Source organism: Xiphophorus hellerii, chromosome 6, assembly GCF_003331165.1.
Source record: "Xiphophorus hellerii strain 12219 chromosome 6, Xiphophorus_hellerii-4.1, whole genome shotgun sequence".
Taxonomy (NCBI): Eukaryota; Metazoa; Chordata; class Actinopteri; order Cyprinodontiformes; family Poeciliidae; genus Xiphophorus; species Xiphophorus hellerii.
This window is the reverse complement of record NC_045677.1, coordinates 13906839-13930558: the sequence shown is the minus strand read 5'-3', so window position 1 is coordinate 13930558 and position 23720 is coordinate 13906839. Positions and strand designations below refer to the sequence as shown.

At 37.5% G+C, this 23720-nt stretch overlaps 1 protein-coding gene across 2 annotated transcripts in view; it reads left to right on the top strand.

The window, feature by feature from the left end:
• Positions 1-23720, top strand: part of ephb1 (EPH receptor B1) — a 178940-nt gene that overhangs the window by 122407 nt on the left and 32813 nt on the right. For both annotated transcript variants that reach the window (XM_032565870.1, XM_032565869.1), the window contains exons 6-9: positions 6257-6381; positions 14711-14873; positions 18692-18800; positions 19729-19793. In XM_032565870.1, the coding sequence (XP_032421761.1) occupies positions 6257-6381; positions 14711-14873; positions 18692-18800; positions 19729-19793 (462 nt within the window). The remainder of the gene's footprint in view (positions 1-6256; positions 6382-14710; positions 14874-18691; positions 18801-19728; positions 19794-23720) is intronic.

Below are 23720 nucleotides of genomic sequence, written 5' to 3'. Positions count from 1 at the left end.
TTATTATTTTTATTTTATTTTTTTAAAGTAAACCTAAAAAGTGTGGTTAGTGTTCTTTTAGCCCCACTGTGTCAATAATTTGCAGAACTGCCTCTAACTGCAATTACTGCCTCTTACTGCACTTACTAGTGTCAAATCTTTTGGAGTATGTCTCTACAAGTTTGGACATTTTGAGACAAAAATGTTGCCTTTTCATTTCTTTGTTCAGATTTAATCGAGAACATCTGTAAATATTAATTTTCAAGCCTTGACACAGATGCTCAGCTAATTTTAGGTGCTTTGACTGGACATGCTTAGAATCATTATCACTCTAGAAGGTGAAACCCTGTCCTATCAGCAGAACTTTTGCAGCTGCTAACAGGCTGTCTGCAAGATTTCCAAGTATCTACCACTATTTGTCCTTCCATCAACTCTGACCTGCTTCTCTGTTGTTGCTGAAAAAAAAACCCCATCCTATAAGCATAGTGCTGCCACCACCAACTTTTGGAAAATGAATGGTACATTTAATGGACAGAATATTGGGCAATATACATGTTGGCAAGTGCAACTCCCCCAAAAGAGTGACAAGAAATGTTGTATGTTAGATGTTGGGACATTATTTTATAACTTAATCCTGCTTCAAACTTCTCTATAATGTTATAGCTGACCTATGTTTTCTTGTTCTTTATGGTTATCTTCAATCACTGTAATTAAATGCAAACTTCTATAAAGATTAAACTACTCAGGGAATCTAGGTGCACTGAATTTATCTGGGGTTGTCAGAGTAAATGGGGGCTGAAAACAAATGCATGCAATTTGTCTTAAAAGATTTTTGCTTTTAAATGGAACTGAGGACCATTTGAGAACTATGTACTTCTTTGTGGTATTCTATTCCATAAAAGTTAGGGTAACACTACTTTTGCAAAGCCTTATATATACACTGTCATTTTGGAAGTGGCTCAATGACAAAAAAGAAAAAAAGAAGTAGTGGAAGATATTCAGCCTAGTTTGGAGTACAACCAATGCAAGACACATTTTCTGTCGTAGTATCGCTGTTGGTTTAAAAACTTTCATTCGAAGATGTCACCCATAAGGTAAATTTCCCTATTTGCTAGTCAGATAAGCCCCACTCAGCTGGTGTTAACAGCTTTATGCCAACTGGAGAAAAGCTTATCCTTTTATTGAAATCATGGAAAATTTGTCTTTTTTTAAAAAAAAAACTGTTTTTCTGTAGTTTGGCTTTTTAAATGTGCATAAACGTGTCCATATCTGGGAACACATTCATGAACAGATTTGAGTAAATGTTAAATTTGCAGTTGATGTTGACAAATGGTTGCATAAATTTATAGTTTCTGTACTTGCAAGCAACCGAAAGCAAGAGCATCACTTTTGTGCATTACGGTTGACTATCGCAGGTTAAATTTTCTTCCAGTTTAAAAGGAATATAACTCTAAATCCTTGATGCACAACAAGAAGTCCAATATGCTGGAACCTTGGTGTTAAATTAAAATTATAGCAGCTGCACAGAAAGGCTTCCATAATGAGAAGAGAAGTTTAGTTTGTCGGATACGCATAAAGTTGTCATCTGTATTACACAGTTGATTAAACCTTCAAAGGTAAATAAGCATTTTTTTCATTCTTTCACCATCTTTTTTTATCCATCTTTCTCCATCCTCTTCTTCTTCCCTCTTTCTGTCTAAGTCAGACGCTTGAAGGCTTTGACTTTGATTAATGGTGAGCCAAGCTCTGCATTAAAAGCCAGGGGCTGCAAGTGGGGCCTGATAAAAGTGGAGCACAAGGAGCAAGGGATTGGCGGGATGGAGGGTGGAGAGAGAAGCTTGGGACATAGTCACCAATCACTGTCAGCATCATTGTCCCAGGGTGACAATGGGAACGCACTTGGAAAGGACAGCAGAGCTTCATTGAGCTGGATCTCACCCTCATACAACCACAACACATTGTCTCTGACAGGCTCGTCACACGTAGGTTACGAGGGCACATAATAAAACGTGTGAATGGTCTTTTTTTTTGTTCAACTCATCTCAGAATCACAAGCTCTGTTCATGTAAGAGACATTAACAAGATATCCATGTTTATTAAAAGGGCTATATTAAAATATTTACAATTCATCCTTTCAGTTTTGTTCAGGGTTGCAGTTCAAAAATATTATAACAGTTCTTGTCTAAATTTAGGAAATCTATAAACAAAAATATGGAAGGGGAAAGACATTGGCACTATGCTGCCAAGAAGCCAGAGTTATCTTGTGTTTGAAATAGGGGTGCAAATGATCAATTAATCAGTTATTCTAAAGTTGATTGATCTCATTCATCTACTAACGATTAATTGATTGGTTATGGTGAACAGGGCTGACCATCTTTCTATAACAAGTTCATTATATTTAAACAATTTTTGTGTAAACTGTATTAAGTACTTGCTGAATAAACAGAAAATCGAAGTTCTCTGACATTCTTAATCTCAGACATATTTAAACAAAAATATGGAAGGGGAAAGACATTGGCACTTTCCCCTGCCTGTCAGAGACAATGTGTTGTGGTTGTATGAGGGTGATAAATTATAACATGACATAACCTATAAGTTGCTGAATAGAAATATAAAAGATGAAACAACTAAAATATGTGAAACACTTAATCCCACATGAACAGAGATGTTCAGAGTCTGAGGAGCACTGCAGACTTTACTTACCACTCTGTATCAACAAAGTGGACAGAAACTGTGATATAACTTTCTGCTGCCAGGGAAGTCAAATTTTATTTGTTATGTTTTATATATTAATAAAATATGCATAAACAGAATTGTGAATTGTAATTGTGCTACAAAATGGCACTATGTGACCGTGAAATACATAATACTGCCTCTTTAACAAAGAGAAATGTCTTTTTCTTTGTTGCCAATTAGCAACTACACGTCTATTTGACATGGTCTTGTTAAAAGGACTGCAATTGCACATAAACCCTACAAAGTTTTGACTAGCTGTTAAAGCTCTACAAGTATGGAGCAATAGGTGAATTAGTGAACATCATCTTATAGTTTGTTTTATTTAACCAAGGCTCAATCCAGACATGTATAAAAAAGAAACACTTAATGAATAAGACTTTGTTTATGTACCTGAAAGCATGAACTGAATTGCAGCCAGAGAAACAGAGCGTCCCTGCACGGCATCTTTTCCCCACTGCAGGAATTTCTGAGTGGAGCACCCATCCCCAGGGTCTGTCAGGAACAGTGTGCCTGTGGCCGGTAATTGATAATGCGGCCCAGGCAGCCCTCACCCTGGTCAGTGGAGCGTGAACTAGCCTGAGAAGTAGAGAGGCTGGAGTGCACCGAGGTAAAGCTCAGCTCTCTCGTCGCTGTGTGGAGAAATGAGGGAGGGGCGAGAGGTGAGAGCCAACAAGGGCAGCCGGGGCATAATCCACAAAAACAGACCCTTTCACTCCTTCTCATCTGCATTTTCCCATGCAGGAGAATAGCATGAAACTCAAACTTACTGATCCCAATGAAAGTCATAGAATAATGTCCAACTCCCTACAAAAGGTGATTTACAAACAATTCTAAATGACAAGAGGATTGAGATCTTTTCTTTTAGTCTTGTGCAGAGGGAAGACATAGAGCTAGGAATAATTACAGAAAACAAAGGAAGGAGGGTTATCATGAAAGGTCTCTTTGATGACTGCTAATAAGAGATTTTCAGTGGAATGCTAACCAGCAGGTGGGGTTAAAGCCAGCCTTTGTTGTTAAGAGTCAAATACACAAAATGTTATGAGAACAGAAATTGACTGGAATTCTTATCAGAAATGGTCATATGCTGCAGTATATAATTTGTCTAAAATATGTTTTTTTTTATCCATCTCATACCATTCCATGATGACAGAGTGACAGTTTTTAAAAATATAAAAAAGCATGTATTTTTATATTAAATACTGCAACTTTAAGTCATTATTGAACTTGAGGTCTTAGTGGATCTTAGCACATTAAAGAGGTTGGTTGTGGCATGTTCACGCTTGAATTCATTTATCTGTTCCATTAAATCAGTTAATATGTGCATGAAAGCGAACAAAGTTCCTATTTAGAATATTTTTATCATTTAATCTTAAAAAAAAAAAACAACAAAAAAAACCCGCACATTTAAACAACTGTGTAAACAGATAATTGTGAAGATTAGAACTGGTTATTCCCATTCCCTTATTACTCAAATTAAATAGACAACACAGAGATATGTCATAAATGAAGTGTACTGAATGATTTGTGTGATAGGATAGAATGACATTGCAGAGGACAAAAATTATCAAGGTGCCTTGTATCTAGATTAATTGACTGACCACATGTGTGCAGTCAGGCGTATGGCAGCTGAAGGGTGGAAAATTCTCATTGGCGTCACAAAATGTTTACACTTTACTGATATCTTTAACAAATGCAAGAATTTAACAAGTAACATTTCACATTACACAAATGAGTTCATGATGAATCAACAGTTTTTGGGGATGTGACAATTAATTGTTTATAAACTGTAATTGTTGGTTTACTGCATGTATGATTTCATATTTCACAATATCCAAGATTACAGCCATAGTTCATAGATTGCCAAATGTTTCTTTTTAAAGTTTTCCCTTGGCCTCCAGAGGCTGTAGTGTGCTTGACCCTCTTTTGCATAAAGCAACCTGCACCTCAACTTTATTTAAATAAGGCAGAGCTAGGGTGACACTCGACCTCCTGAAATGCAACATGCCACTACAGACGGCTTTGCAAGGCTGCACACTCAGTCACTGAATAGGAAACATTAACATGATTTATACTTTGGATATATTACATTACAACTCCTATATTCAGACCTACTCTACCCAACAGCAGATTAAATTTTAAATCAGTCCTCAGTGGTAATGTTATGGTACTCCGGTTACAACTCAGGCAGAGTCCTTATATTTGTAGCTAAAACTCAAACCAAATGCAAACTTTCAAAGACGAGTCAAATCTACCATATATATTATGGCCAAGAGATTCATAGTATTTGCTCCTACAATACTGGAACATTGCCGGAATAACCTTTTATCAAGCCATTTTAAATTATTGATCAATGATTTACCAACAATATTTTCCTCTAGTTATAGCAGGATTATATATTCTTGCAAATGTTGAATAATTTTATGAAATATATTTAAAATCTGCAAGAGGTTTTATTAAGTAATTGGCATACCAGCTTGTAAAAGATTATTATTACGGTACTGTTTTTTTATCCTGCTTGCCGCCATGCCAGGTTTTCTTTTTTTTTGATCTGTCAAGAAATTGTGTGTATTAGCATAGTAACTTGACATTATTGCCACCTATACCACACATATTGCAACTGAGTACTACAAGTACCAATCTTACAGGAATTGCTTGATAATAATAAATCTAACACCCAAAATACACTATGTAGATTCCCTGCATGTAAAAAACATTTAAATCCTTAGGTGTGCCCATTGTCAGACATACTTCAGACTGGATTTTACGTCTTATTAAAAGGTTTTTGCATTTTCATGTTACACTACTGTAAAAGATTTATGCAGATATGTGACAACATAGAAATTGTTTAACAGGAGCTTTGTAAAAATGAACATGGTCATGATACAGGAAAAAAAAAGTTTGAAAATCATATATAATTTTTTTTAACTTCACAATCATTGTGAAGGGACGACAATGCTAGGAGTTCATCTTTAACTAGTGGTGTGCTGATTTGTCCTTGGGGAAGACATTTATCTTGCCTTGCCTGCTGGTGGTGGCTAGAGGGCCCAGTGGTGCTGGTACATGGCAACCTCGCCTCCATCAGACTGCCCCAGACTAGCTGTGGCTACAATGTAGCTTACCACCATCAATGTGAATGTGTGCATGAATGAGTGAATGACCGAATGTAATGTAAAGAGCTATGGTGTCCTCTGTACTAGCTAAAGTGCTAAAGAAAAACAGACCATTTAACACTACTGGTTAGGTTTTATCTATCCCTTTGAGTCCAGGGTTGCACAAAGTGTAACACAAATTGGAAATAAACATGACACTGAAAAAACTCAACTTAGCATCACATTCATTTATCTTCTGGCTCAGGGCTTTACAAATATAAAGGAAGTAAAAACTTTAGGGTTTCTAAGGCAGTCCACTGATGATGAGGTAGTGATTCCTGGTGTGACAGCGGGTTTGCAAGAAAAAAAAGAAAGGAACAATGGTTAGAAAGGAACTAGTAAGAGGAATAAAATAACTGTACTTACTTTTTTTTACTATCTCATTTTTGCAGCCCCATCAATTGTTCCCATCATGCATCAGATCAGCTCCACCATGAACAGCTTCACACTATCATGGCCTCAACCAGAGCAACCCAACGGCATCATCCTTGACTATGAGCTGCGCTACTATGAGAAGGTAAGCTGTACATTTGCATGAGTGTTTTATTTTTTTTCCAGTTGAATTTCCTTCACTTGTGCTCTTCATATGTTGTATATGTTACATGTGATGCTGTAGAATCTAAGCTCCTGGATATCTGCAAGCTGTTCCCCTGGGTTGATAATATGTCCAGTCCCTTCGCTCCCTCCACCTCTCCCACTGTTCTTTGGTTTCTGCTGCTGATGAAGTGAAAAGGCTGACCTCTGCACCAGGCCCACTCTGCACAGTGCAGTAACCCTGTCCCACTGTGAAAATGCATTGGGTCTGGAGGGAGTCGCATCGACCTGTCTCCTCACACACAATACGTCTGCTTTATTAAGTCACCAGCACTACCCTTCAGTTACTACGCTGCTTTAGTATTGACCTGTAGGCTTTTCCCAAGGCCTCGAACATAATAAAACTCAGATACTGGAGACTTCAGCAGTTTGGTTTTTGGACTTGTCTTTCTAAAGCAGATCCATAAAAATCCCAGTCATGCATGGGTTCTTTTTTTTGCCAGACTTTATCATTCTAGAACTGTTTTGAGACTTAGTTAACTCTAAGTCTTAGTTATCACTATCTTCAGTTTTCCACATAGAAGATAGTAATCAATATAGATTTATTAATGTGTGTGTACAGTACATTTCTTGTGTTACTGTTGAATTCTTTGCTTCTCAAAAACTCGCTGTGTCCTAGGTTCCTGGATCAATATTTGCAGTGCCAGCTTAGAAAAGTTTTGTCACGTTAAACATTTTCTATTGGGACAAGAAACAATTGTTATTTAAAAGTTATGTTGCATTCAGAATCGTAGGTCTTCAATGTTGTTTTTCCTTTCTGAGGTTTCACAGCTCATGGAGCTGAATCTGAATGCCATGGCTTTGACAAACCTTATCCACCAGGCAGCTTAGTGTCATGTAAATACCACTTACACGGCCCACGTTACCTCATGAATATCAATCAAACCTGATGTTTAGTTTAGAGCTTCCTCAAACAAATAGATAAATACAGCATAATCACAAATTAGTGAACTATCAGGGACATGATTGCTAATTGCACTGGGATAATTCAGGTGATGACTGAGGCTGTGCTCCATGCTGCCAATCTGAATGTACCTACATCACCCCCTATTTGTTCCAGACTTGAAATGTCTTATCTGTGTAGAAAACGTTCCACCGTGTGAGAGTGAGTAAGACACAGAAGGTGAGTCAAAGTGATTGCTTTGTGACACACTGGGCTGTCGAGATGAGATTTCCCCTTTGGTGGTCCTCTTTTGACACTCTGTATTTTGGATCTGACAAGGCTTTTCACACATTCTAAACAGACTTTCCTTCAGCCAGACACCCCTGACGGAGATGTCAGAGATGTGTTTTTATACCTGATTAAGCACCAAATCTGTCTCCATCCCTTTCCTTCTGTCTCTCTCTCTCTCTTTATATACAGTATATATATATATATATATATATATATATATAAGTGCCATAATGTAATTATATGTATATGCATTGTGAAATAATCAGCTGATGTTAGTCTTTATAAGAAGAAATTTTATATTTAGGTTTATTTGAGTCTATCAAAACCACAACCTGGAGTTTTTCCATTGCTGAGTGTCTCTGCAAGCATCAGCAGAGAGTTGACCACACTAACAGCCCGGCCACAATAGTGAGAAACAGATCCTTAATGGAGATGCTCACCACTGGGGTTGAACCAAACCGCACATTAATCTGTTAGAGAGCAACTTGCCAGTGGAAAAGCACCTTAATATTCTCTAACAAACTTCTTAAGGGCTTTATGAATAGCTGCGCTAGGACTAAATTACTAAATTCCACATTGTATTTACTAATTAGATGTGCACTGAGAATTGATAACACCGTTTTTTCTTTCAGAGTTTCAAAGTACAGGGTTGTGAATAAAAATGCATTAAACACTGTGTGTTAATTTATCCTTATTAAAATATACCTTAGTTTTTAGGTTGTAATGTGACAAAATACATGGAAAAGGTGAGAGGATGTAAATACATTGATTATTCACTATCAACTTGCAATTTTATTATCTTAATATCATGGTTTGTGTGGTTTGTTACATCAATGTACAGCACAAAATGTAGGTGGTAATGAGTAAAAGACAAATTTCCTTTTTTTAACTTGAAATCCTAACTAGATGTTAATAAGTGTTCACCCAGCAGATGTCTCTCTCTTCTTTAGGCTGCCTACTTATTGTAAAGTAAGTGTTCCCAGGACCTTAAATTGCACCGCAAGATTAAATGATTTAAACCCTTTCAGGGGAAAAGGAGGACATCTCATCCTATCTTTTCTCTTCCTTTTTTTCATCTAGTTGCCTGAAAATTTGGGGAGGGAGGAAATAAGTCTACATAGTGGAGGTCAGGCCCTCCATTAGGCTGGAGCAGAGCAGCCACCCGCTCTGGTTGCAGACAGCTCTGATGGTGTCACGAAGAGGGTGCATGCGTGTGCGCGTGTATATGTGCGTGTGTGTGCATGTGTGTATACAGCTGGGTATGAGTCTGTGTAGTTGTGTATGTGCAAAACCCACCAGCAGTGCAGGTGGATCCATTCTGGTTAACAATAGTGAAGTCATGCAGCAGTGTTAGGAAATGCAAGCAAAAATCCAAGGTTTTACAGGCTGGGCACAATGAACTCTCCCCTGTGTTTTGTATACAATTAGTGATGACACAAATAAAAAGGCGACTTTATATACTTACTTTCTGCAATTCTCACGTTGACCACATTTTGTGGATACATGTAGATTTTTGAGGGGCAAGTTCATCTCTGAATATTGTTCTTTATTTAGCATACCACAGTCCCCAATCAAAAGTCTTCACATTTCTTTGTGTATGCTCACTTTTTCCCCCCTCTTGGTTTTTATTCCCACATTGAATGTATGCAAAGAATAATGGTAAAGGAAGATGGTTGCAAAGTATATGGGGAAGAATATTAAAGATTAAAGAGAATTTAAAAAAGTCAACTTGAAAAAAAGACAATGCATTCACATTTAATAGACATATGATTGCTAAATTAAGATAAAAAAGACAGAATTTGTAGGTTTTAAATGTCAGTTTTAGAGCATTTCTACTTTATTAGGGTTTTAGCTAGTTTTATTATATGCAGTTTGATAATGACATGATCATAGGAACAATTTCATCAGCTATTTTTGTTTTACAAAACTAGAAATACTAGAATTTGTGTTCATAAACTCCTCGGTTTGCCTTTGTGTGTGCCGGTTATTTGCATGCATGCAACTGTTTGAGCCTGTGAAGAGGACACATGGTATCCCACCATGTTTGTCCTTTCGCCAAGTGGCCATGCTGTGCATTTTGGGTTGGTTGGCAATTTTTTGAAAAACAGATACACAAGTAAGATTCTCACTCACAGAGACACACACACACACAAGTACAATGAAAGTTCATTTTTATTATCCAATATGACACAGCTTTTAGTTTTGAATCAGATATAATGTCTCACAGAGCTTTATTAAAGTGATGATTTTGAGAGATGTGTTTTCAACTGATAAAACGGCACAAAGATTTCACTATAACTGTGAAAATGAAAGAAAGTAATGCATAGTATTTCCCTGTAGAGCTTCGTAGTCACAATGGCCTAAAAAGCCAGATCACTTCAGTTGTAATAACCTCTATGATGATGTAAAAGCCTTAGAGTTACAGGAGTGCTGCAAACATTTAGAATCAACAGCAAGGTCATAATCCTTTTATTTATCTTTACTGCCTTTCTGTAAATAAATTACTGCACAAACCATGAAATGAAACATAAAATAACAAAACCAGTTATTTAACTTGACTTTTTGAAAAGAATCACAGCAGATTATGTGAAAGCAAATGTCTGATAGGAATGACACTTTTTGTTAAACAAATTGCCAGTTTAAGATTAGTTGAAAGAAAAATAATTTATTGGACAGACATAAAACCAAAGGCTAAATCCTTTTGCTCACTCAGTGACTCCAAAAAGGGGTAAAAATGAAAAATTCAGAATGCACTATACTTCTAGTTCTGTTTGATCACATTGTCACCTTCCCAAAATAAATAAATTTTTGTCAACAGTGATTTCTAAAAATAATAAAATCTCTAAAATAACATGTGAGCTTTAACACGTTGTTGAGAATTTTGCATTGGGTTCATTTAAATATTCACGTCCTCATTGTGTTTAACATGTAAAGCAGCAATGGGTCGTTTTTTTCCCAACTCCCAAAATGAGCTGCCCGTGACTCATATTTCATGACATTCACAATATATGACCCTCTTTAAAAGCTCTTCAATTATGGAATGTTTGTGACATAAAAAGAGAAGTTATGACCATGTATACCAAAAAATCGCCAAGGGGTTCAATTGTACTTCCTTGAAACAATGCAAAATGCTGCCACTGAGCTGTCACATTGCCCTTTGTTCATTACTATAGTAATTGAGTTGCAATGCAAAGAACTGACAGATATTTTTTAACAAATCACAGTACATAAATATTAGCTGATAAGGTATATTTGTTTCAGATATTACTCTAAAATGGTTTAAACCTATGGCAAAATGTTCAGAAATTCTGAACACTTTATGCCACTCCTAATATTGCAGCAAGGGGAGTCTTTTTTTATCTGCATGGAGATATGAACAGCAGTATAAAGTTTCAGTGATACTTTTCAGATGGTGGAACTATCAACAAGAAGCAAAGGATGAGTGTGAAACAGGTTTTGGCACCACTGCGGAAATGAGTGCAGAGGATTTTGGTTGGGATGAATTCGGCTTTTGAACAAGGACACATCTAAAGGGAATGTGGTCATTGATCATGGATAGTCTGCTGAAGGCAGAGACATTGGAAATATGCTGAAGAATTATTTGAGTGCCCAGGAGATGGCTGGAAGTCATGAGTTCTCTACAGAGAAAAAAGAAAAAACATCACACAGAACCACTGGACCTGGCATTATCACCTATTACTTTCTATCTAGATGTTTCTATCTAATTTTATTCATCTATATTTGCAGGATTTCCATGAAAGTTCTCAGGTGAAAAACATTCTTATATACTGTTATATGCGAACTAAAGTTATTTTTTACTGTGCAGTTTTACTGTGCAGTTCCACACATTTCATTCCACTGGCAACATCTTATTCTACTTACATTAAACCAAATTAAATTTTAATGTAGCAACTTTGTGAAACTTGTGAAACTTTGTGATTTGTGAAAACCAGGGCTTTTCTGGTGGTTCTAGTTCTATGTTTGCATGCTATATAGTAACAATAAATAAAACAAAAACCTATGTCTCTCATAGTAGTAATATGGATTTGTTGAACATCTACATCTAAGAAGATGTAAGGCATTCCAGGAGCAATTTAGTTGCAGTTTATTTCTTTTTTTATGTTTAATTAGCACATTTCTATGAAAGAGTGTAATACCTACAAAGCACAGTATGGCTGCTTTAAAGCTTTGTAGAGTACATACAATTGTATTCAAACCAAAATATTAATTATCACATTTCTGTTCACAGATAGTATTTAAAAATACTTCTATAGTGAGACTAACTATCATATGTTATGGCTCTGTCACTTTGCTGAATGCTTCAGTGATCATTTCCCAGTGCTTTCTGTCTGTCACCTCTGGCAATGATTTTGATTGGCTGCTTCGCCATCTGCCTTCCCACCTGCAACTTACTCTTGATTTAGTAAGTTGGGGTGTGGTCCTCCTAATCCCCAATTGACTGGCAGCAGGGAAGGACCTCTCATAGCTGGAAGCTCCTCCTGGCAAGGCCTTCCATTGGCTATCTTCAAACCTGCTGGTGTGCCAAATGCCAGCTAATTTTTGTGTGGCAGATGTGTGTGTATGTGTGTACGTGAGACATAATCCCCTTTTGACAGGCAGCATGAAGAGGCCATTCTGAGCTCATTCTTTCCCAAAGGACAGCTCACCCATTGGCGGTTTGCCATCTGTCTGCTCACCTGTTCTGCATTGATATTCAACAGATGGGGGTGTGGCTTAGTGAAGGCAAAGAAGAAATAGGCAAATTTTGACCCCTAGGGGTCTGTGTGCTTTCAACCATGGCTGGGACCATATGATTTGATGGCAGGGGTTTCAGTCTCTCATGGGGAATCTTGTGGGTGCACTTTTTTCAAAAAAACTGCTACTGTGAAGTCACGTCTCAAGTGTTTGTATGCAGCAATTTGAAAACAGTTTGCTTGCTCTCAAGACCGAAAAGTACATTAATGATTAAACTCAATAAACCAGTTACATCCAGCATTCCATTTATAAATATGTTTTTCCTCTCACTGACAGAATGAAATCCTGCTGGTGTGATGCCTCCACATCCCAAGCCCAAACATTTGTCTTCATCAAGCCCAAAGTGTCCAATAAGAGTTAATGTGATTGCGCACATCATTATGTGTGTGCGGGAGGTGGATGGAAGCAGATCTCATAGCCATGTTTACCTCGACTGCTTAGTGATGGAGCAACCGGAATGATTCAATTACACCAATCAGATTGGATAATGATTTCAGTGTGGGCTGCCACTGCCTCGAGTTTCTTATCGCTTCCTGCCATCTTCCATCTCCTCCATGTACCCCCTCTTCTCCTCCCTCTTCTTATTCCTTACCTGATTTTTTTTCTCTAAGCATTCATGCATGATGGTAAAAATGCACAGTTCTAACACTGAACAATGTTCTATTACACCAGTTTAAAATAAAGACTTCTTCTAGTTACACAGAATTAGTGACACAGGGATGTACAGCCCTTTGTTCATAGCCACCCTTTCCAGTTTGTCTGCATTGCAGCCGTCAGTGGCCTGCAATGGTGGGTGTAGCGTAGGTGCAGTCTTATTTTCTGGCTGTCATATTCACTCTGCGTTACGGGATTGTGACAGGCCCCAAGTTATTACTGATCCCCTATAGCAGATTCTATACCTCCAACAAGTCCCAAACTTCTCTGCAGCAGACTGTCTGACTCGCTCTGTTGAGCGTGGAAATGGAATTAAGACTATTTTTCAGACATTAGTTATAATTAAAAGGTGGCTGCACATATATACACGCACACATTATTGAATAATTCAGTGTACTTAAGTAGCATGCCAATTTATGTGCAGTTTAAATTGGCAAACCGCACATAAGTTGTGCAGTTGCAAGTTGCAGTGTACACACTGCAACTTGAGGCCCTGTATTGTTCATATGTTTTCTTCATGCCGGACTTCTGCCACGTAATTGTACCCTCTTACATGGTACAATTTAGCCATCCCCTCAATACACTAAAAATCATAACTTATAAATATTCTTCCAATTAAAAAAATATTTAGCCTTTCTATTAAATGCTGAGACAGTTTTCACTGTCTTTACTTAAAAAAAAAAAAAAAAAAACATACACCATGAAAGAAAAAGCTGAATGTAGTTAAATGCCCAGTACCTTCATTAGTAACCTGCTTATGTCTCTTTCTCAGTTTGGTAGCTCAGTGTTTAAGGTAGTCAGCAGCTTTTTTGCTTAGAATAAATTTCAGATGACAAATAGGCCCATGTTTATGTTTTACTTTTTACCTTAATGTTACAGTAAAGGTTAGGTATTTTTCTAAGGTTCCCTACTTCTCTTTTTCATGCCTTTCTGTCTTTCTCTTTCCAAGGCTTCACAAACTGTTCACATGTTGCAAATGCATTAAGTACCATTTAATATGTTGTTGTTTGTCTGATAGGTCTTCTTGTTTTAAGAAACCTTCGCCAATAAGGGAACTGATTCTTGTGCTGTGGAAAAAAACAAAAAAAACAGCGTAAACTAGATAGACCAGAGCCAGATCAGATTTGATGTGGTCTGTCTAGTTGGTTGGTTGTTTGTGTAACTTGGAAAGACTTGCGTCACTATATTGGAACACTGTACATCTATCTCCCTAAAAAAAATTAAGTAATTGGAAAGATATCTAATAAACTACTCCACCAGCCATTGTTCAATTCCTAATACATTTGCTGTATAGTTTCTGACCTTCTCTCCCTGCCAATTTCCTGTCTGGTTGCTGTGAATGGAGGCCACTATTGCCACAGAATTGTAAAAGAAAATAGCACAATACTTAGCATGGACTGCCTCTGGCCACACACAACAATGATATAGGTCTACCACACATTAACGACCGTTGCTAGAAGCCAATTCTGTCAGATATTAGGTTTGTAAAACATAAATAATTTCAAGGTGACCGCTGTCAAATTTAGTTCCTTGATGCTCAATTGTTGGTGAGGTTTCCAGCCATCACTTTCATTTTAGGAAGGAAACTGACCTTTATTTCTTAGTTGATAGTGTGACTTTTGTGCAGTAAGTAATCGCTAATGTTTTCTGCGTTCACTGCTTCTTTCAGGATCATGCAGAGATAAACTCTACTGTGCTGCGCAGCCAGACCAACACTGCACGTGTGGAGGGCCTCAGGCCGGGTACAGTTTACGTGGTACAGGTGCGGGCACGGACTGTGGCTGGCTTTGGCAAATACAGCAGCAAGATGTGCTTCCAAACCCTCACAGATGGTAAGGACCGTGGAGCCAAAGGAATCAGTTCTGTCTGCTCATCTCTCTGTTCTACTCTGCTTTCCTTTTCTTTTTTTCATTTCACGCACACACGCACACACCCTCTTCTTCCTAGCACCCATGGACACCTCTTTGTGTTTGGTGTTGGATTATTATTAGCAGAAGAAATGGAAGGAAAAACACAGTTTTTGATTGCACTTCTATTTCCACAGCAAAATTGATTTCCTTCAGGGTCAGATGTAAGTGTGTGTGGGAGCTATGAACATGAAGAATGCAGAGTATCTTTTTTTTGTGCAGCTAACTGTGGTTCATTTAAAATGCTTAGCTAATTGTTTTGGGGGCTTTTTTTTTTTACCATGTCGTTCTGTTTACCGGGGAACTGTACTAGAATACATAGCTCTGATTAGTGGTTGATTAGATTAATTTTCTTTTTTTTTTTCTGGGCATCAGAGGCAGGGGGCAGTTGGCAAGGGAAAAGGGGCTGAAACACCTGGTAAGCTGGCAAGCATCTGGAGCTATGTTCATTAGTGTCACTGCAGAAAGAGTGTGAATAGATTTGGTGAGGTCGGTGGAGCAATTCCTCACCAGCTTCCCAGCTGGGGGTTTTGGTGCTGGAATCAAAACAGCTTGAGTCTGTCTGAATAACTCTTACTTACTAGAAGACCACACTAATCTCTGATATGGCCAGAGTTCCTAATACATAAAGAGGTTATAAAGATGTTTCTACATTGTACTAGTACATCTCAAAAAAGTGCAATATTTTGTACCAGTGACCTCAGAAAGTAACTATAGATAGAATCCTCACACAAAGAGTGATATATTCCCCAGCTTTTGCTTGTAGCAATTTTGGTGATTATGGTTTACAGATAAGAAAAACCCAAAATTCAGTCTCTCAGAATACTAGAATATTGTGAAAAATGTCACTGGAATGCAAACTTATGGCGTCACACCCTAATGAGCTAATCATTTCAAAACATCCGCAAAGCTTCCTGAGCCTTTAAATGGTCACTCACTCTGGGTCAATAGGCTACATAATCATGGGGAAGACTGCTGACTTGACAAATGTGCAGAAGACAGTCATCAATACCCTTCACAAGGAGGGTAAGCCACCAAAGGTCATTGCTGAAGAAGCTGATTGTTCACAGAGCTCTGTATCCAAGCATGTCAACTGAAAATTGAGTGGAAGGAAAATGTGGTGTAGTAAAAGGTTCCCCAACAATTGAGAGGACCGCCGCCTTGAGAGGACTGTCAAGTGAAATCCATTCCAGACACACATAAGCAAATACTAGATGGGCTACAAATGCACATTCACCATATCAAGCCTCTCCTGAATCAGAGACAACGCTAGAGGCGTCTTACCTGGACTAAGGAGAAAGGAACTTAACTGCTGCGAAATAGACCAGAGTTTTCTATTCAGATGAATGTAAATTCTGCATTTTATCTGGAAATCAAAGCCCCAGGCTCTGGAGGAACAGCGAAAAAATAAAGAATCCACATTATTTGCTCCATGTCCAGTGTGAAGTTTCCACAGTTAGTGATGGTTTGAGGTGCCATGCCATCTGTTGGTGTTGGTCCATTGTGTTTTTTGAAGTCCACAGTCAATCAGCCGTCTACTGGGAAATTCTCGAGAACGTCATGCTTCCCTCTCCTGACAAGCTGGATGAAAATGCTGATGTTATTTTCCAGCAGGACTTGGCACCTGCACACACTACCATAAGAGCCAAAAGCTAGTTCAGTGGTATTCCATAATAGTATGATTTTCCTGTTTTTGGTTGACCAGCAAACTCCCCAGACCTTTTGTCAAGAGGAAGATGGGCGATACCATATGCAACAAGTCGGATGGTCTCAAAGCAACTATCAAAGAAATCTGAGCGCCCATTACACCTATACAGTGCCATAGGCTGATCGCCTCCAAACCATGGCGCATTAATGCAGTAATTCAGAATTTCTGCATGAATCCCTTCAAGTTAACACTGCAAGGGATTATGTCATATATACAGTATATATAGTTTATGAGTATGTAAAGCAAATAAATGTGCTTAAGTTCCCTTTTGTGTTTTCATTTAGGCTGTGGGCATACCCAGCAATGTCCACAGCATCTCAAGAACAATAAAGGTAGGCCTATCAGGAAAATTAGGATTTAGAGCTCCTAATTGTAGTTTTTAAGTGGTTGACAGGTATTTTAGGTTTCTAGTAAACATGTATTAAAGTGTAAAGGACATTGGACCTTGGTTGGGCAGATAGGATGGCTCACAGCAAGCGGTGGCAAATTTCTTTTATTTTAAAATCCAAAACTTGACAGATATGGAAATATTATTAGTAATGAAGATCACAATACTTTATGCCACAGTTGAGTCTTAATGGAGAGAAAAATGTCAGGTGACAGAGTTTATCATTTTGGCTATTTACCTCTGCAGAGCAGATGTGGATTCACAGTCGTAGGCCCTCTGTTCACCCTCTCTTCACAAATAATCGTTCTCTCAAACATTTAACAGTGTGAGTTTAGACGCATGCACGCAGTCACACATGGGGACACATACCTCACACTAGCGCATGCTGCTTATGGTTCATCCCTTGGCCAGTTGCCATAGCACGACATTCGTCAAGGCAATTAGCAGCAGGCACCAGAGGACAGCCGACGATAACACCCACGCCTCCACCTCCTGGCCCCTCTTACCAGTCTTTTCTTCTGCCGTCAAACCGCTTCATTTCCTCATGAAGTAAACGCCTTGTCTCCCTTCCAATAAATGTATTTCTTAATCCTTTGTGTCCTCCTGCCAGGACATTTTTGTACACTTTTTCATCATTTTCTTTTTACTCTTCTGGACACACAAAGTCATAGAAGAAACTTGCCCGATCATTTAAGGAAGAGATTTTATTTTATCTCCATGTACCAGGAGTAAGTCTTGAAGTTATGGAAACATATTTACCACTGGAAGAGCCTTTTGCGTGATTTCAAACTGTCAAGGGAAGTTGGTGTTCTCAAAGGGAAGATTTATATAGCCCTCTCACAACAAATATGCATCAAAACATAATAGAAAGAGTGCTGGAAAACTGCAAAAAGCTATTCACAATGTTTTATTGAAATATTCTTGAAAAACATACAAGTCAAAAAAGCAACCAATTCATGTCATATTGAGCTCTCTCACATATTGCAGCTCTCACACTACTCCCAAGATGCATTAGGTCTCCCTTTATCACTTTAATCCAATGCGTCCATCCTGCATGGGGGATGGGATTTAGAAGCTGCTGATTTGCCTTCAGCATGCTAAATTGTGATTTTGCTTTAACAACTGTGCTCCGGGTCTCAAAGTCGCAAAAAGACTGGCACCCACAAAAAGATAGCTGAGGATTCTGCTGCCTTTGCACTTTTAGGTTGTCCTCCAGATCTGCCACAGTCAACACTAGTTAAAATAAAATAGTGGATGACTGACAGTAAATGGCTTTCTATTAACACTTGTAAAGCCAAGATTTCAACAACTGTTTCCTTGTCCACTTGTTTATGACACATACACCAACAGAGAAGGTTGTAAGGTCTTCGTCAATCTTTGTTTGCTCTCAAGTTTGCTTGCGTTGCTATTTTTTTTTTTCCCTTTCACTTTCTTAGTCAAACACAACAGGGTTTCCGTAAGCACCTCTCAGCAGAATTTAAATCAGTTAAAAAAATTTGTTTTGCCACCTCTTTTCTAGATTTTACTAAACAAAAAAAGAAAAGGTATATATGTATATATGATAAATAAACACAGTGTGTATACATATGTATTATTTACAGTTTATTTCATTTTCATTACATGTCCTTCTACCCTTTCTTTGTGTAGACGACTTCAAGTCTGAGCTGAGGGAACAGCTTCCTCTGATTGCGGGGTCAGCAGCTGCTGGAGTGGTCTTTATTGTTTCGCTTATTGCTATCTCCATCGTGTGCAGCAGGTAACCAGAGATTGCCTTATTTTCTCTTTTGTACTAAATTGTGAAAAGTATTATTCATGCTACTGCTGTCACTGAGATGAATGATGAAGACACTGGCTGGTTACTGGTATCAGAGTGTACTAAGGTTTGTGACAATTATTGTATACATTCTCAAAGTAACCCAGCCAATATTAGCTTGCTTTACCGGTGTCAGTCAAGTGCTAAGATTGCTCTGTAGAACTTTTCAGCATTAGTTAATGTAAACCTTGTTTACATTAATGCTAATGTTATGCATTTTTGTTAAGATCTCAAGCCTATCATGGAAATGCTTAATAATAAATAAAATACAGTAAGGAAGAAAATAACTTATTGGTCATTTTGAGTTGGATTAATTATGAAAAGGAAAACAACAAAAGTTCTATATTTGGACAGTGCAGGAGTTGTTCTTATGTTTTCTCTTCCCTACCCTAAGTAAAATAAAGAGATCTAATATACAGATGTCAAAAAAATCAATAGATTTGATAGAAATGCAAAAGCTGTTACATTTTAAAAGGAAGACTTTTTTCCATAGAGACTGTGACAACTCTACCCCATTAAGCCTATCTCTTTTTGCAGCAGTTTGTCACATTGTCAAATTCCTGTCTTGCTCCATTTAAAATATATGAAAGTTACATTTTCACCAGTGATGTGCAAGTTTGAGCAAGTCAAGTGCTCATCAAATAGGGCAGCCTCTTTTGATGCAGAAGCAGAGGAGACATGAAAAGAAAAAAGATCCTATCAAGGTCTAATTAAAAATCAACTCATTTTCATAAACTTCATCTGCTATTGGTATCCGCTGAAACTGATTTATTTTCATCTGCGTCATCTTCAGGCAGCACAGAACATCATGAGCCGTCTTCCCTTTCATCATGTCAGCTCTTATATTCTCTTTTAATGTTTGCTCTCTCAGGAAAAGAGCATACAGCAAGGAGGCAGTGTACAGTGACAAGCTGCAACATTACAGCACAGGAAGAGGTGAGTCCACTCTGATAATGGCAGTCACAATTGCTAAAGTGTTGGTTTATTGTACCAGATTTTTTTTCTTTAAATTTCTACACATATAAAAAACTGTGTTCTACTGTGTAATGACCTAAACCATGAAAATGAACAGATTTAGTATGGTTTCCTTATGACTCAGACCTTGTTTTAATGGTAAAAAATGAAATATTTTCTGAATATAAAGTATTTACTAACATGGTGAACCAAAACTTTGTATTGTATTGCATTTAATAGTTCACCATTATTACAGCAATAGTAGGCACAGGCAAGACCGACAAGTACTGTTTCCCTAACACAACCAGAAGTCAATGTGTATGTACTGTAGGTTTTTCCCAGTTTGTGTCAGGTTATTGAATTCATTTAGAATGCCAAAAGAAAAATTAATTGTATGCAGTGAAATTAAATGGAGGATACGTAAATGGACCTGGAAATTTGACTACCGTAAATTCTTTTACAACCTTTTCTCATTTGTTTTATTTAAATGTGATCCTTTTTATTATTACAGTGCACATTTTAGATTAAACACAAGCTTGCAAATGACAACTATGCAGAAGCCCCTCGGCATGTTTACATTAATTTTCTAAAGTAATGGTTGTTTATGCAGGAAATGGTGGACACTACACTTTGGTAAAAGACTGGCAACTCAAAATTGCACTGTTTTTCTTATTGTAATTATGCAACATATTAGGCTTTATTGACTTTCTCCTCACTTAATGGATGTCTGCTGTCAGATCCGGAACAATACAATACAATAACACATTAGAATTACAAATTAGAAAGTAGAAAAAACTGAAGACTGATGACTAAGAATAATGCAAAAGTTGGAGTTTATTTATCAAAGCAGCCTTTTTCATACGTCTAGGTGCAGGCTCATCTCCCAAAGGATTCAGAGAACAACGGGCTTTATTAATATAATACTTTAAAAGACAACACAAAGGTTTATAAGATCCATCAATCCATCATTTAAACCTGCTTATCCTTGCAGAATCCCAGTGTGACTGATGCCTATCTCCAGCAGTCATTAGGGTGAGATTCAGGGTACATCCTGGACTGTTCTCCAAGGGGTGCATTTTATGTGACCACCATAAAGAAGCCAATAGTTGTAAAAAGAATAGATTTGAAAAATGTGACAAAAATGCATTTCTTTTTACTAATATATTTAAATGAAATCCAAGGGAGTAAATTGCTCTCTGCAGCATTGGATATGTCTATCACAGTGTTTGATTGTCCAAGGTGTATAAATATACTTATAAGGTACCGTATTATGTTTAGTGTAAAGTTAAACTATAGATATCATAAAACTAAACTGATCAGGTAGGTATTTGTGGATATTTTTCTCTCTCCTGTGCGCTGTGACATTGACTAAAATTTCTTCAGGCTGCATGATATTCATGATTGAGTCTTGTCTAAGCCCTTTCCGGGCATGCACTGATGAGGAACACAAAGCCCAGAGGGGCGTACAAATAATCTCAGGCACACTCAGACGCACACATGCACTCAAAGGAACGGGTACAGGCTTTGTAGCTCATATGAAAGCTCTACAATCTGCCAACCAAGCAGTCTGAGAAAGGGACTCTCACCCAGGGAATTGAGTTTTGTTGAACCTGACACAGCAAAGTGTTTCAACACAGTTACTTTGTGTCAAAGTCACAGAAAGGTGGCAGCTTGGGGCTCATTAAAGCCACTGTGGACATGAACTGTAGGAGTCAATTCTGTCATAACTATGTTTGGGTGAGCCTGATTCAATTAGCATAATGCAGCTTGTAAAAAATTAAGGTTCAAAGAACTGCACACCTAAGTAAGAGATCTGAAATGAAATGCTTGTAAAGGGTCCTATTCACAGATTTGGTTGTTAGACCTTCACACTTCCTACACTCAGAAACTCCCTCTATCACCACAACACCTCATGGTGTTTGGTTTTCCTCTATTCTCTTAAGATTTGAGTGACAGTTTGATAATGTCAATATTCAGCACAACAACAAAAGAGAGCCCCTTCGTCAATTGCTTTATATAAACTTCCAAAAATTGTGCTTCATCCAGCTGCCTGCTTTGCCAGATGTTGTCACACACACACACACACACATCCTATGATGTCTTCCTCATTGTGTCAATAAAGCAGATTTAGAGAAGCAACTGAATGGCTGCCTTTTACATTACACTATACCCCAGTCGTGATATTGAAACAAACAAACTGGTAAACACATGAAATAAAAAAATAATAGTTCACATGATGAATCAATCACATTTAGATGTGATTGATTCATCATGATTTATTAGGTCACCTGACTCATCAGGTGACCTAATAAATTTAGTGGACAGTTTAAATTGGCATCAGTAAATTTAGTGGACTCTGAAAATTTCTCCAATAACACTGTTTTTGTTTTTCTCTTTTCCCTTCACTCCCATACATTTTATCAATGAATCATTTGAAGTTCATACTTCTGAATGTGTCTTGCTTTTGCAATAAAAGGCCATACTTATTTTTTTTTTAATTAGCTAATGAAATTGGAAACCTACCAAAAACAACTAGTGCTCGCTTGGATTCCATAAGACATTTGTTGTTTAACTTTTATGAGGGATGTATTTAACACTTTGGCAGACATGATAGCATTTTCAGGTTATTATATATTATGAATTATTAAGAGGTATGTAACAATACATGCATTGCTTATTAGACAAGATTATGCACAAAGCAACAGTACTTTTATGGACAGTTTTGGGGAATGCTAAGAATCCGCTTTTGCTCTACTTATACCAAGTTTTGTTTTAAAGATTATTTGATTAAAGTAAAATATTCCTATGTTTACGCTTGTCTAATATTACGATGGTCCTAATGCCAAAGAACATTTTAAAATAAAGGTTTTGTAAGTCTCAAAAGGAATCTCTGTTCAGTCTTACACTCCTACCATTTTTCATTTGAAAGATGATGACTTGCAATAGGACCCAGATATTTCACTGACATTTCCTACACACAATAGCACAAAAATACCCATGTGCCATTATACCGTTTAAACCCTAACCCATACAAACTGAGAGTGAGTTTCACACTAATTGGCCTAAGTGTGTGACAGATGATTTTCTAACATCAAACAATGGATAATTAGTTTAGATTGAGTCAGGAACCTCAGCTCATAATACCGTGAGCAACTAAAGTAGATTAGTCTGCTTCTTAGACAGAAATGAAATGAAAATGAACTCACTGTAGGGATATACTGCCCTGCCGCTGTTTGTTAATTCCTCAACAAATATAATCACAGAAAACAGTTAATTGCTAGCTCTTCATTAATACTTAGACGTATGGAAATTAAATTTTTGTCAGAGAAAATAAATTGGTGGACAGTAAGTCCCCTTGCTGAAAGTTTGAAAGGGGCCTTTAACTTAAAAAGATTAGCTTTAAAAAAGCCGGAATTCCTATTTGTCTTAAGACTGAATGTAAATCCTGTTAAGAAAGACCACTAATTTGATTTTCCCCATAGTTGTATTAGATCATTGGAAGCACTGGTCCTGTGTGGTTGATTTGTGAATACATTAGACCCACTTAGTAAACAAGCATAGCAGACAAATAGGTCAATGACAGAAAATTTCATGGTTAAGTACTGTACAGTAACTTTAATTAATCAGCCAAAAAAATAAAACCAACTGACTTAAATTGCACAAACTCACTCTATGCTTCCAGGACAACTCTCACGCAAATCCACGCTTTCAATGCTTTTGTTCTGGAGCTTTTTTTTCCTTTTTCTTTTCTTTTTTTTCTTTTTGGCTTGATCGCCAGGAAGCATTGCTAAGTTTCAATGAATTTATGCTCTGTGATAATATCCCTTTTTCATTATAAATGGTACACATTCATTACTCAAGACTGTTCTCTTTGTAAGTGGCAGAGGTAAAAATGTACCCTTGCACAAC